Genomic DNA, 13,832 nt, shown 5'->3' with positions numbered 1-13,832 from the left:
GGACCCATTTTCTAAATCTGGAGGACTGTGTGGGTCTAGAGTATCGGCAGGGTTGGGAATAGGGCTGAGGTTCCCAGGGTCCTGACTCAAATACCTAATGCCAGTGGTTTCAGTGAAAGAAAAATCCAGACACGTAATCAGCAGCACCATTTCCTCGTGTGGATGCCCCACTTGGGAGAATTCCCACTGTTAGGGAACCTGGACTGGATCCTGACGGAAGAACCAAGGGGCACTTGGAGAGTTTGGAGGATTAGAGGTTTATTTAACACTGGTGGACTCCTCGGGACAGTGTTCTCCAAAGGTCTGAGCCCGGAGCCCAAGCTGGGAGGGTAATTTATACCTTTCTACTTCTGCATACTTGGGCACAGGACTGAGCTGGCCAACGGACTCTCTCTCCCTCTAGGCGAACCTTGTGCCGATGATGGCCAGCAGGGAAGAAGGCACAGAGCATTCTCTGAGGTCACTGTCTACCTCTTCCCGTCCTAGGGGTGGGTCCGCTCTGCTCCCCGCCCTCGCTGGTGCCTGGGGCTTCAGCTGGTCCTTCAATGCTAGGCCATTCTTTATTTTTGGTAGTTAAACTAGCCCTATGGGTTTCTACTGCTTGTGTCCAAAGAAAATTTATTGGCACACCTTTCTTCCTAAAACACAGCATGGCGTGTGTCTACTGTTATAATTAAAGTCAGGACAAAGTAAGTTGGTTTTGAAATATTTAGATTTTAGGGGCTGGCTCTACCACTATCCTCCCAGGGCAAACCCCAGCTGGTTAAGGACAGCCCAGAATATCTCAGTGCCAGGATTCATGGACTTGTCTGATTCAGATGGAACGTCTGGCTGTGTGAGGCTCTATGCAGTGGTGTGTGTGTGTGTGTGTGTGTGTAAAGGACACATGTCTGAGGGATGGTAACAACCCAGTAGCTACACCTGCCTTGGGCATGCCCTCCCCTTCCCTGGATGGGGGTCTTTAAGCGCATCAGAGTCTACGTCTCACGAGGAGTGCTGTGGGACTTCCCGGGTGACCGTTGGTGATACACATCTCGAGGGAAGGGTCATCTCTCCTTGTGTCCCAGATTGATAAGGCATGAAGAGTCTAGGGTTGGGAATGAGCCAGACCTTGGTTCTGATCATGGTTCTGCCACTTACCAGCTGTGTAGCTTTGCACAAATTATCTAACTTGAGCCTCCGTTTCCCCTTCATTGAAACAAGGAAGATTACATTGATACTGTACCTCACGGATCCTTCTGATGAACGCACAGGCCACCCCCAGTGAAATCACTTAGGGCACAGAGCTGGACCCAGATTGCCGGGGTCAAACCCTGGTTTGACTATACGGTATCTGTGGGTGGCCTTAGGAGCAGTACCTCTCCCCTCTGGGTCTCACTTTCTCCTTCTGTGAAATGGGGTCGATGATAACATCTATCTCATGGGGTCTTTACAAAGACTCAGTGAGATACTATTTGTCAAGTGTCTTTATCACTACTTGACAGATTATAAGCACTACAGAGGTTTTTGTTAAGTAAATACAAACATTTGGTGATAGATCTTGGCCCTCATTGTCATTATCCCCAGTGTCCAGCGCAGTGACCTGTAAGCAGCTGGGTCTCATACAGGTGTGTGGCTGTCCACTCCTCAAGATGTTCTCACATTTGGGCAGCTGAGCTGGGGGTCTGGGTGAAGGTGAAGGTGGTCCTGCCAGCCCTGGGGGCCTTCTCGCCTGCGAGGGAGGCCTTCCCCACGATGAAACCAGGCTTGTGAGACCCCGCTGCCCCCAGTCATACTGACCTGAGCTCTCCATGGGAGGCTGGGGTGTGAGTGAGGAGGATGTGGTCGTCTCAGGCAGCAGAATGGAAAGTAAAGTGGTTGTTTTTCCGCAGAGAGGTGGTTCTGCAAAATAAGAAGAAGTTAGCTAAGTGGTGGGAAGGTACAGAAAGTGTATTTGGGGGAGCGGAGAGGCTCCTAGGGGACCTAAGCTCCTAACGCGTTGGAGGAATTCTTCTATGGTGCTGGCTGTGTGCTGGGTACTCTTCTAAACACGTTAAAACAATCAAATTTTTAACATTCATATTAACTGTATAAGGTAGGTACTATCTTCTACAGATGGGGAAATTGAAGCACGGAGAGGTTAAATAATGATTCAAGGTCAAAGAGATGGCAAGTAAAGGAATGAGCACTGAACTCAGACTATCCAGCTCTCGAATGTCATGACCCCTGGCTGCCCCACTGTGACCCCAGTCAGGGGAACCCCCCCAAAGCCTGCTTCCCAGAGCAACAAACTCCAAAACTGAAAAGCAGAGGAACTCTGACCAAATCCAAGAATAAGTGCATAAAGATACACCTGAGAAAGCTAATTCGGAGAGAGAGAGAGAAATAAGAAAATATCAGGAATGGTAAGTGTCATATATACTCAATGGAATAAAATATAATGTACTCTGAGTTACTGTAACCTATTGATAATCATATAAACAAATCATATAATTGAGTATTAAAATGTGATATGCCATTGACAATGATTAGAAAAGATAACACAATGCATGCCACATATGTACATATATGATATGTAATATGTTTATTTGTAGAAAAAAAAAATGAATGCTATATCTCACACATGGTTTTCTAGGGAAATAAAAATGACACAAAAGCCTAAATTGAATTAGGAAAACTGCTTTTCTTAGTGATCAATGAAGAAACAAAGAAAGCCATCAAAGAATTAGCTCTTAAAAAGTAATATATGGGAGGCTCAGTTGGTTCAGTGTCCCACTCCCGGTTTCAGCTCAGGTCATGATCTCAGGGTCAGGACATGGAGTCCCGCATCAGGCTCTGTGCTCAGTGTGGAGCCTGCTTGAGATTCTCTCTCTCCTTCTGCCTCTTCCCCACTGGTACACATGCTCTAAAATAAATAAATAAATCTCTTTAAAAAAAACACCAAACAGTTGATATATGTCTCAGATGGTTCCTCTGATAAGTTCTCTCAAACCAGCAATGAAAAATGTTAAGCTATTTCAACTGTTTCAAAAGCATAAAGAAGGAGAGATTCTCTGAAAAAGCCAACTTAGCCTTGATAGCAAAATCTAATAAAGATAGTTTAAAAATATAGATGAATCACTCCCCACCCACTGGGACAGCTGTTTAAAAAAGAAAGCGACAGCAAGGGTTGGCAAGGATATGGAAACATTAGACCTGGTGTGTTGCTGGTTGGAATTCAAGATGGTGCAGCTGTGGTGGAAAAAGAGTATAGTGATTCCTCATAAAGTTAAACACAGATTTACCACAGGACCCAGAAATTCCCCTCCTAGGTGAATACCCAAAAGAACTGAAAATAGGGACTCTAGCAGATACTTGCATATCAGCATTCATGGCAGCATTATTCAAAATGCCCCAAATTGGAAATACTTCAAACGTCTATCAACAGGTGAATGGGTAAACAAAATGTGGTATATCCATATGATGGAAAATTATTCAACCTTAATGGGAATGAACTTTGGACACATGCTACATCATAGATGAGCTTTGAAATCATCATGCAAGTGAAATACATCAGGCCAAAAGGACAAATATTTGATTCTATTTACATGAGGCACTAACAATAGGCAGATTCACAGAGAGAGAAAAGTGTAACAGAGGTTGCCAGGGCTTGTGGGGAAGGAGGAGAGGAGAATTATTATTCAGTGGGTACAGAGATGATGAAAAATTTCTGGAAATGGAATGTGGTGATTGTACAATATTGTGAATGCACTTAATGACACCAAATCCATACACTTTAAAATGGTTAAAGTGGAAAATTTTATGATATGTATATTTTACCACAATAAAAAATAATATTAAAAGTATAAAATATCACTGATCGAACTGAATGCATTAAAATTATAATGTTTTCTGAATAATTCTAGATGATTGCTAATCATTGGAAGGAATGTTAAAATGTGATATACCATTGGCAATTATTAGAAAAGATAGAAAACAACTGTTGCTGAAGATATGGGAAAATTTCTCTGTACTCAGTTGCTGAGAGCAGAAATTGGTATAGCTTTCCTGGAGGGTAGTTGGGCAATAAACATCAAAATTCAAAATGTGTATCCTTTTTGTCCAAGCAACTCCACTCTTAGGAATTTATCCTAAGGAAATAATTGGATAAGTGCATAAGGAAAGTATACAACAATATCTGTCAAAACATTGTTAATAAAGGGAGAGGGGTGCCTGGGTGGCTCAGTGGGTTAGGCCGCTGCCTTCGGCTCGGGTCATGATCTCAGGGTCCTGGGATCGAGTCCTGCATTGGGCTCTCTGCTCAGCGGGGAGCCTGCTTCCCTCTCTCTCTCTCTCTGCCTGCCTCTCCGTCTACTTGTGCTCTCTCTCTGTCAAATAAATAAATAAAATCTTTAAAAAAAATAAATAAAGGGAGAAAAACAGAAGAAACTTAAAGGCCCAATGGCAGAGTGTCAATTAAGCAAATTAAAGTTACTCATGCAATGGAATACTAAGCAGACATGAAAATGATGACGTATATTTACATTTACTGAATTAAAAAGATTTTCAGAAGTATTCATCTCAAACACTAGGTAACAAAACAGTTAACACATTTCTAACACATTAATTTCTAAAAATGTATTTCTAAATTTCCTCAGATGTATTGTAAAAAGTCAGTAAAAACTAAACATCAGGGCTCCTGGGTGGTTCAGTTGGTTAAACAACTGCCTTCAGCTCAGGTCATGATTCTGGAGCCCTGGGATCGAGTCCCGCACTGGGCTCCCAGCTCTGCAGGGAGTCTGCTTCTCCCTCGACCTTCTACCTTCTCATTCTCTCTCTCTCTCTCCCAAATAAACAAAATCTTAAAAAACAAAACAAAACAAAAAACATTAAACATCAAAATGTGATATTGAAGGTCCTGGTTCTAGTTAACGTGGAGTAAGTACACTCTGTTGTAACTCTCCCACTCAAAAAAAACTAAAAATTCTGGATGGTATGCATGGCATGGCTATCTGAGGATGCTAAGAAGTAAGTGGTATCAGGCAGAATGGGGAAGAAAACCAGTTCATGAACAATCTGGCAATGAGTTTTCTTCACTTCCCCCCTCCCCATTATCCCCTGGTCTGGACCACAAAGATAGCCTGAAACTCACCAGTCCACACTTAGGGCAGACAGAAAGAGCTAGAAGAAAAGCCTCTCTTTCTGGTCGGAGGATCAAAAAAAGGGTCCCCAAAGGATTGAAGAGAAGGGGTATTTACTTTTTCTTTTGCAATTCCTCCTTCCATATCCCCCAGGCAATCTTTTAATAACAATAGCAGCAACAGTGGTTGGCCATGGTGGCCAAACAGGTGCCTAAAATTCTGAAAAAGGGAAATTCTTCCCTCTGACTAGAGGAATTACAGTTCCAAGGGCATGGGAAGAATCCTTAATGCTTTCTTCCCTCTATCAGAGCAACAAAACTAAGAAATAACAAACAGAAGATGAATAATAAAAGTGGTAGACCTGAATAAAAATATATTAATAGTTATATTAAATGTAAACTGTCTAAACACACCAATTAAAAGACATAGACAGTCAGCACTAAAAAAAGTCAGAACCAACTCTATGCTGTTTACAATAAATTTACTTTAAATATAATATCATAGGTAAGCAAAAGAACAAAAATATATATACTACTTGAATATTAATCAAAAGAATGCTGAAGTAGGTGTATTATTATGAGACAAAGTAATTTCAGAGCAAGGAAAATTGTCAGAATAAGCTTCTTATTACATTTCATAATAATAAAAGAGTCAATTTATGAAGAAGCTATAACAATTCTAAACCTGTATGCACTTAAAAACAGGGCTTCAAAATACACAAAGGCAAAACTAATGAAACTAAATTACAAGTAAGCAAATCCACAATTATAGCTGGAAATTTTAACAGTACTCTCTCAGTGACTGATAGAACCAGCAGATAGAAAATCAAGAAGGACATGGAAAAACTGAATACTATCAACTAACTGAATATACGGAAAAATTGAATATTATCAGCCAACTGAATTTAACTGGCATTCATAGAACACTACAACAACAGCAGAATATGAATTCTTTTCAAGTGTACACGAAACACTCACCAAGATAGACAATACCCTTGGTTACAAAACAAACCTTAATAATTTTAAAATAACTGAATTATACAAAGTAGGTTTGCTGATCATAATGAAATTCAACTTGAAATTAGTAATATAAAAATAATTAGAATATCTCCAAATACCGGAATATTAAACAACACATTTCTAAGTAATTCATATGCCCCCAAAATAAAATAAGTGGGTTAACACTTCCCAACTCATTTTAGGAGTCTAGCACTCTCCTGATATCAAAACCAGACAAAAATAGTACAAGAAAAGAAAATAGACCTATGTCCTTTATAAACATATATGAAAAAAATTCTGAGCAAAATATTAGCAAATGAAGACCGGGAATATATAAAAAGAATAATGCATAACAACTTGGTGGGGTTTATCCCAGGGATGCAAGACTGGTTCAATATCTGAAAGTCAAGCAGGGTAATCTATTATATTAAAGACTAAAAAAGAAAGACCATATGTTCTTATTAGTTGAGGCAGTAAAAACATTCGACAAATTTTAATTTTATGATTAAAAAACTTAGAATACATTAGGACTATAAGGGAACTTCATTAATCTAATATAGGGCTTAGACCAAAAAACCTCTCAACTAACATACATAAAAATTTTAAAAAAAACTGAATAGTTCCCCTCAAAGATTAGGAAAAGGCAAGGACATTCACTCTCACCATTTCTACTCAACAAATCAACAAATTATTGGAAGCCAGTGTAACAAGACAGAAAAAAAAAAAGTAGAAAAAGAAAAGAGGTGTACATATTGGAAAGGAAGAAGGAAGAAATAAAACTATTTGAAATAAAACAACCCTATTCACACGTAATAGGTGTACATATATAATCCCTAAGAATCTACCAAAAAAATCTCCTAGAGCTAATAGTGAGTTTGCCAGGATCACAGGATATGTCAGCATACAACATCAGGCATATTTCTATATGCTAAGAAAGGAACAACTGGAAACCAAAATTTAAAATGCAATGCCATTTAAAGTAGCTCCAAAAGGAAAAGAGAGAAATACTTAAAAAGAGAAATAAAGCTAACAAAACACTTGTAGGATCTGTACGACGAATACCACAAAATGCTGATGAAATAAATCAAAGAACTCCGAAATAAATGGAGATACACACTGTTTATGACCTGGAAGACCCAATATAGTTGAGCTGTCCCTTCTTTCCAACTGATTTATAGATTTAATGTAATTCCAATAAAAATATCAGCAGATTTCTGTTGCAGATAGAAGATAAGCAGATTCTAAAATTTCTAAGAACTGAAGTAGCCAAAAAAAATTTTTTTTTTAAAATTTGAGGACTCATCTCCCTATTTTAAAAACAACCATAAAATTACTAGTGAAGGACTAGATACAAATCCAAGGAATAGAATAGGGGGTTCAGAAATAGACACACACTGAAACAACCAATTGATTTTTTAAAAGATTTTATTTATTTATTTAACAGAGATCACAAGTAGGCAGAGAGGCAGGCAGAGAGAGAGGGGGAAGCAGGCTCACCGCCGAGCAGAGAGCCCAACGTGGGGCTCGATCCCAGGACCCCAAGACCATGTCCCGAGTCAAAGGCAGAGGCTTAACCCACTGAGCCACGCAGGTGCCCCCAACCAATTGATTTTTTACAAAGTTGTAAAGACAAGTCAAAGGGGAGGAATAAGTCTTTTCAACAAATTGTCTGGAACAATCAATCAATCATCAATACACACACACACACACACACACAAAGACAACAAAGTACCTCAACTTAAATTCCACACCTTAAATCAAAGTGAACTTAAAATGCATCACAGTCTGAATGTAAAAGGTAAAACTATAAAGGTTTAGAAGAAAACACAAGGTAAGTCTTTGTGACCTTGGGTTAGAGAGATTTTTCTTTTTTTTTTTTTTTTAGATTTTATTTATTTGACAGACAGAGATCACAAGTAGGCAGAGAGGCAGGCAGAGAGAGAGGGAGGCAGGCTCCCTGGAGAGCCTGATGCGGGGCTTGATCCCAGGACCCCGGGATCATGAACTGAGCCAAAGGTAGAGGCTTAACCCACTGAGCCACCCAGGCGCCCCTAGAGAGATTTCTTAGATATGATACTAATGCCTAATGCCTTCAAGGGTGAATGGACAAGCAAACTAATACGTTCATACAGTGGGATACTTGGTGACACAAAGAGATCAACTATTGTTACATACAACAAAGTGTATGAATCTCATGCTGAGGAAAGGAAGCCAGACTCAAAAGGTTAATGCTGTACATTTCCATTTATAGAGCATTCTAGAAAAGGAAAAACTATAGGGTCAGAAAATAGGTCAGTGGTTGTAAGGGGTTAGGGTAGGGAGAGGGGTTGACTATCAGGGGGCAAGAGGGAACTCTCTGGGGTGATGGGATCCCCCCTGACTGGGGTGATGGGAAATATCAGTCTACAAGTGTGTTAAAACTCCTAGAAGGAGGGGCGCCTGGGTGGCTCAGTGGGTTAAAGCGTCTGCCTTTGGCTCAGGTCATGATCTCAGGGTCCTGGGATTGAGCCCCACATCGGGCTCTCTGCTCAGCGGGGAGCCTGCTTCCCTTCCTCTTTGTCTGCCTGCCTCTGCCTACCTGTGGTCTCTATCAAATGAATAAATAAAATCTTTAAAAAAAACTCATAGAAGGGTATAGTAAAAACAATCGATTTCACTGTATATAAAACTTAAGTACATTATTTTTTTTTTAAAGAGAGGAGCCCACACCCTAATTTGTAACTGGCACCATGTGGTTATATGCTTAAATACTTACCACCAAACTCTAGAATTTACTAAACAAAGAAACAAAAAGCACTCCTTGTTTGATGGTGTTTTCACAGGTTTATAAAACCAGATCCAGGTCATTTACACATGTGACACTAACTGCCTCTGGGAACACACTTGAGGAAAGGGACCGGGAAGGCCTCTGATCTTTCAATAGACACCTTTTTGGACCATTTTAATTTTTAAAACTTGTGCATGTTTCATATATTCTAAAAGCAAACAAGCCTCTACATGGATGGCTGATTTACAGAAAATAGAGTACGTGGACACATACGACCAGGATGGAAAATACAGATTCTGAGAACCTCTACAGGACACATAATCTGTTCTCTTTTAACAAATTAATTGAGAGGAAGATGTGGTGGTGGTGAGAACATATGTGAAAGTGAATGGTGCTGGAGGGTGGGTGGCTAGGAATTCACAGAAATTGAGATATTTTTAAAAAAGACTTTATTCAACACAGAGGGATATCACAAGTAGGCAGAAAGAGGGGGGAAGCAAGGTCCCCACTGAGCAGAGAGCCCGATGTGGGGCTCGATCCCAGGACCCTGAGATCATGAGCCAAGCCAAAAGCAGAGGCTTAACCCACTGAGCCACCCAGGTGCCCTGGAATTGAGATTTTTATCAACCAAGATGATGTGTGACTTTATTTTTTATTGTGGAACAGAGTGTGCCCAAGAGCGTCGTGAAACCTACCAATAAAATGGACACCTGTGAGCCCACCACCCAGCTTAGGAAGACTGCTGTCACGTTGCTCTGCGTATGTTAACTTAAAAGCAGGGTAACTTAAATGATAAAACTATTAAAATAATTGCCCTTCTCTCTCTTCCTGGGCACCTGTGGGGCTCATCCCTGGCCTCTTTGAGCTGCAGCCTCCCCCTGGGTGACATGGGTGTCCCAAAGTGCCAGGTAGAATGTCAAAGTGTTTCGTGACAAAATTTTGAAAATGGGCTTGGTGTGGAGATGAGGGACCCAAAACTCCACCAAAGACAGGAACGTGTTGAGCATTCATTTCTGCTCATTCTTTCTGAAAAGGCTTCGTGGCGTGTTTTTGTGGGTGAGAGTAGACATCAAAACTGAAGGAATTGTGAACACGCAAACCTGAAAATCCAACTGTGGATGAGAGCATGTGGCTGACCCCAGGATGTCCCCAGTCTGGGGGGAGGAGCTGGAAATGGCAACGTGGGGTGATCTGAGCCACCACACAGTGGGGACAGGGCAGACCCTGACTCCAGACCCAGTGATGCAGAGAAGCCAAGAGAAGCTTCCCAAGTGCGACCCAGAATGTGGGATTTCCAGGTCCCCCTCTATTAGCTGTGATTAAGAATGAAAAGATAATCTCTGCCCAATGCACGGGGACCAAGCTATCATTACTTCTTGCTCAGATCATGGTCATCCCCCAATAAGTCCCCCTGCATCCACTCTTTCTCTACACCCCAGTCCTTGATTAAAGCCCTCCAATGGCTTCTCTTGGACCTTAGAATAACTCCCCACCCCTCACCCTGCCTAAATCTTGCCTCATTTGGCCCCAGTGCACCTCTCCAGGTTCATCTCTCCGCCCCCCTCCTTCTGGCTCATGAGGCTCTCATCTCTTGGCTCACTGTGTTACTCACATTTCCCAGACCTGCCTCAGGACCTTCACATGGCTCTGCCTGGAACACCTTTCTCCGCAGTAAGCTCCTTCTCAATACTCATTTAAAATTTTGCCTCCTCAGAGAGGCCTTCCTGGTCAATCTACCTAAAATAAACCCCACCACCTACCCCAGGTGATCCTCTAGCCCACGCTTTTATTTTATTCATAGCATTTATCAGTATCAGAAATTGTCCTGTGTCATGATTAATTTTCTTGGCTATTCATTAGAACACGAGCTGCACCAACACTGGGCCCTCCCGGGTCTATTCACCGCAGCATGTCCATTCCTTGGGCAGTGCTGGTACCCAGTAGATGATGAATTAACATTCTGTAGAAGAAAGGTGAAGCGTCTTTCCCAAAATCACATGGCTAATGAATGATGAAACCTGGGCTAGACCTCCATCTCAGCTGGGGGGATGAGGTCACGGCCACCTCCCTTGCCCTCTGCACCCCTCCTTCTCCCACCACCAAATCTCACAGGGCACCCTCTGCCGCTAGTGAAAAAGAAAGAAATGAACACTCAGGTAAGCTTCTGTCCAGGAATCTGTGGATAAGGAATATTGAGAATCCTCGAAGGAAAAGAAATCACAGAGAGGTAGATTAAAAGACGTGTGTGTGTCTCAGGACTCACGGTGCAAAGCTGGGGCTATTCTGGGCTGATTTTTAACAGAAAGTAAAAATTGTAAGAAGCGTAAACAACCAATGTCGGAAAGCCTCCTTAGCCGTTTTTCTCTTCATTCATTTGCTCGCTCATTCATTCAGCAAACGCTTCTTCGTTGCTTATGAATATTGGCACAGGTGCTGGAGATGCTTTGTGGCCCCCCTGCTCCTCCACAGATCTCTGTGATCTATTTCCTGTCCTTTGGGGCTGTTGACCATAAGACGGTGGGGGAGCCCTCAGGGGACAAGCTTGCACCCAGACAGGAAATGGAAAGGAGCAGAACCCGGTCATTCTCAGAATGGATCAACATTACCTCTCTTCACTTCACGATGGCATGCATTTCTTAGGAAATGAAGCCTGCCCATTTTGGCACCGAAACAGGTCTCTGAAGGTCTTCTCGATAAATCTCATGGGGGCACATGGCACATCATTGTTGCATGCCGACAACTTCAGGGGCTGTCTGCAGAGGACGGCAGCCTCCATCCTGCCCTGAATGGCTCGTACTTTCTGACTCCTTGGGTATGAGTCCTGTCTCAGCAGTGGGGGTGCACCTTGCACTTAGTGGGTGAATGGGGGCTACCTTCGGGTGGACCGTTTTTTTTGGCCTTTTGGTAATCCAGCCTGCGGGGGAGGGTGAGGTTTTGTAATTCATCCATGCGAAGAGGCACTCGCTGTAATGTGTCTGCTCAGAGGGGACGGTTCTAATTCCAACAAGGGCTCCCCCCTCTTGGCAGCAACTGTGTCTCAGCCATCTCTGCTCTTCCAGAAGGCTGGGAAACCAGATAAGCACATGGGATTGTCTTGTAAGTAAAATACAGAAACAAAGCCTGAGAAAACAGATCCAGGAAAAGAGCAGTTAGTTCCACAGACAGGGAACCTCCAGTTGGGCGGCTCAGAGGCCCCATGGCTCTCTTCCTAGTTCCTGGGAGTGTTCAGAATGACTGATGTTACTAAGCAAATCAGAGGATCTATGGAACACGGTCCAGTCCAGGCAGCAGAAATTGGACAAGGGTGTGGGTGTTCAGACATGAATGAGGGAGACACGGTCCTCACCCTTTGAACTGGGGCCCTAACTTTTTAAGGATTTTCTAAGGACAGCATTGTGGCCCTAGTGGCCACATGCCTGCCCCATGATCAGCACACTGACACTCTCAGGGACCTGTGTCCACACGTTCCAGACAACGAACCCATTGCCCAGATTCACCCCGGGGCCCCAGTGACACGCTCTGCCTAGTATAGATCGATAAAACTCACTTTTTGATGAACCACCATGCCAATGGCAAATTGAGAAGATTCAAACCACTCTATAGTGAAAAGCCAGCATCCTTACCCCTTGTCTGGGCCATCGGCTCCCCTAACCAGAAGAAGCCAGAGATTCAGAAGATCTGAATCTGTGGCCAACTCTTAAGAAGTCATATTTTACATAAAAATCCAACTTTTACATAAAAGGAATTAACAGGGAGATCTGGCAAGACAGGGTCCACTTCCCTGCATGGCAACAGCCCACAGGCGTGCCCACCCCGTGGGCAGAGGCAGAGACACCTGTGTTCCCTGGTGCTCAGGAGCTTGGCTGGGGCATCATTCATGCCACTGCGGGGCCCCTGAAGGCAGACAGTGAGCCATCCGTGAGCTACACTGTGTCTCCAGTCCTAATGTTCCAAGAGCAGCTAATGGCTTTTCAGGGGTGCCTGGGTGGCTCAGTCCGTTAAGCGTTTGACTCTTGGTTTCCGCTGGGTCATGATCTGATCTCATGGGTCGTGGGACCGAGCCCCGTGTTCAGCTCTGCGATCAGCAGGGAGGCTGCTTAAGATGCTCTTTTCTCTCTCTCTGCCCCTCTCCTGCCCTTGTGCTCTCTCTCCAATAAATAAATAAATCTTGGGGCGCCTGGGTGGCTCGGTGGGTTAAGCCGCTGCCTTCGGCTCAGGTCATGATCTCAGGGTCCTGGGATCGAGTCCCGCATCGGGCTCTCTGCTCAGCGGGAAGCCTGCTTCCCTCTCTCTCTCTCTCTCTGCCTGCCTCTCTGTCTACTTGTGATCTCTCTCTGTCAAATAAATAAATAAAATCTTAAAAAAATAAATAAATAAATAAATAAATCTTAAAAAAAAAAAAAAGGATAGTATTTGGGAGCTGGGCACTGGGGTTGCCATGGTGCCCATGTGAGTCAGTCAACAAACACCCACGGAGTGCCTCTCCACTTCCCCGGGCACCATGCATGGAGTCCCATTTGTGAATGGACTTGTTGCCCCTGCTAGAATGTTCCCTGAGGGCAGGACTCTGTTTATGCACTGCTGGGTCCCCGTTACCTGACGCTGCTTATACCAGTAGAAGGCCCCCAATAGATATCTTTGAATGAACGAGTATTAGGCGCTCACAGGGAGACAGGACAGGGTCACCGTCCCTGACCGTTCTCAGGCCAGGGAGCAGAAAGAAGTCTGTGGGGGTACGGCTGGTTGGACAAATGGCACGTGAAATGAAGACTGTGTTGGTGCTCAGAATGCTGGCGAAGGAGATGACCATGTCGGGGAAGGGAAACCAGGCATGGCGGTGAGAAGGACATCACCCTCTGCCACCTGTGTATGGGGGTCCAGCTCAGGTCCCACCTTGGACAAACTCAGGTTGTAATGTCCCACTGTGGCTTTTGTGCCACTGCCCGAGCAAAGGGCACATCAGAGATC

At 43.4% G+C, this 13,832-nt stretch overlaps 1 protein-coding gene across 4 annotated transcripts in view; it reads right to left on the bottom strand.

The window, feature by feature from the left end:
* Nucleotides 1-13,832, bottom strand: part of PIK3R6 (phosphoinositide-3-kinase regulatory subunit 6) — a 50,611-nt gene that overhangs the window by 33,395 nt on the left and 3,384 nt on the right. For all 4 annotated transcript variants that reach the window (XM_047707770.1, XM_047707771.1, XM_047707767.1 and 1 more), the window contains one exon: nucleotides 1,780-1,881. In XM_047707770.1, the coding sequence (XP_047563726.1) occupies nucleotides 1,780-1,792 (13 nt within the window). In that variant the 5' untranslated portion in view covers nucleotides 1,793-1,881. The remainder of the gene's footprint in view (nucleotides 1-1,779; nucleotides 1,882-13,832) is intronic.

This window comes from Lutra lutra, chromosome 16 (genome assembly GCF_902655055.1).
Source record: "Lutra lutra chromosome 16, mLutLut1.2, whole genome shotgun sequence".
Taxonomy (NCBI): domain Eukaryota; kingdom Metazoa; phylum Chordata; class Mammalia; order Carnivora; family Mustelidae; genus Lutra; species Lutra lutra.
The sequence above is the reverse complement of the archived record's forward strand: the minus strand, read 5'-3'. Positions and strand labels throughout refer to the sequence as shown.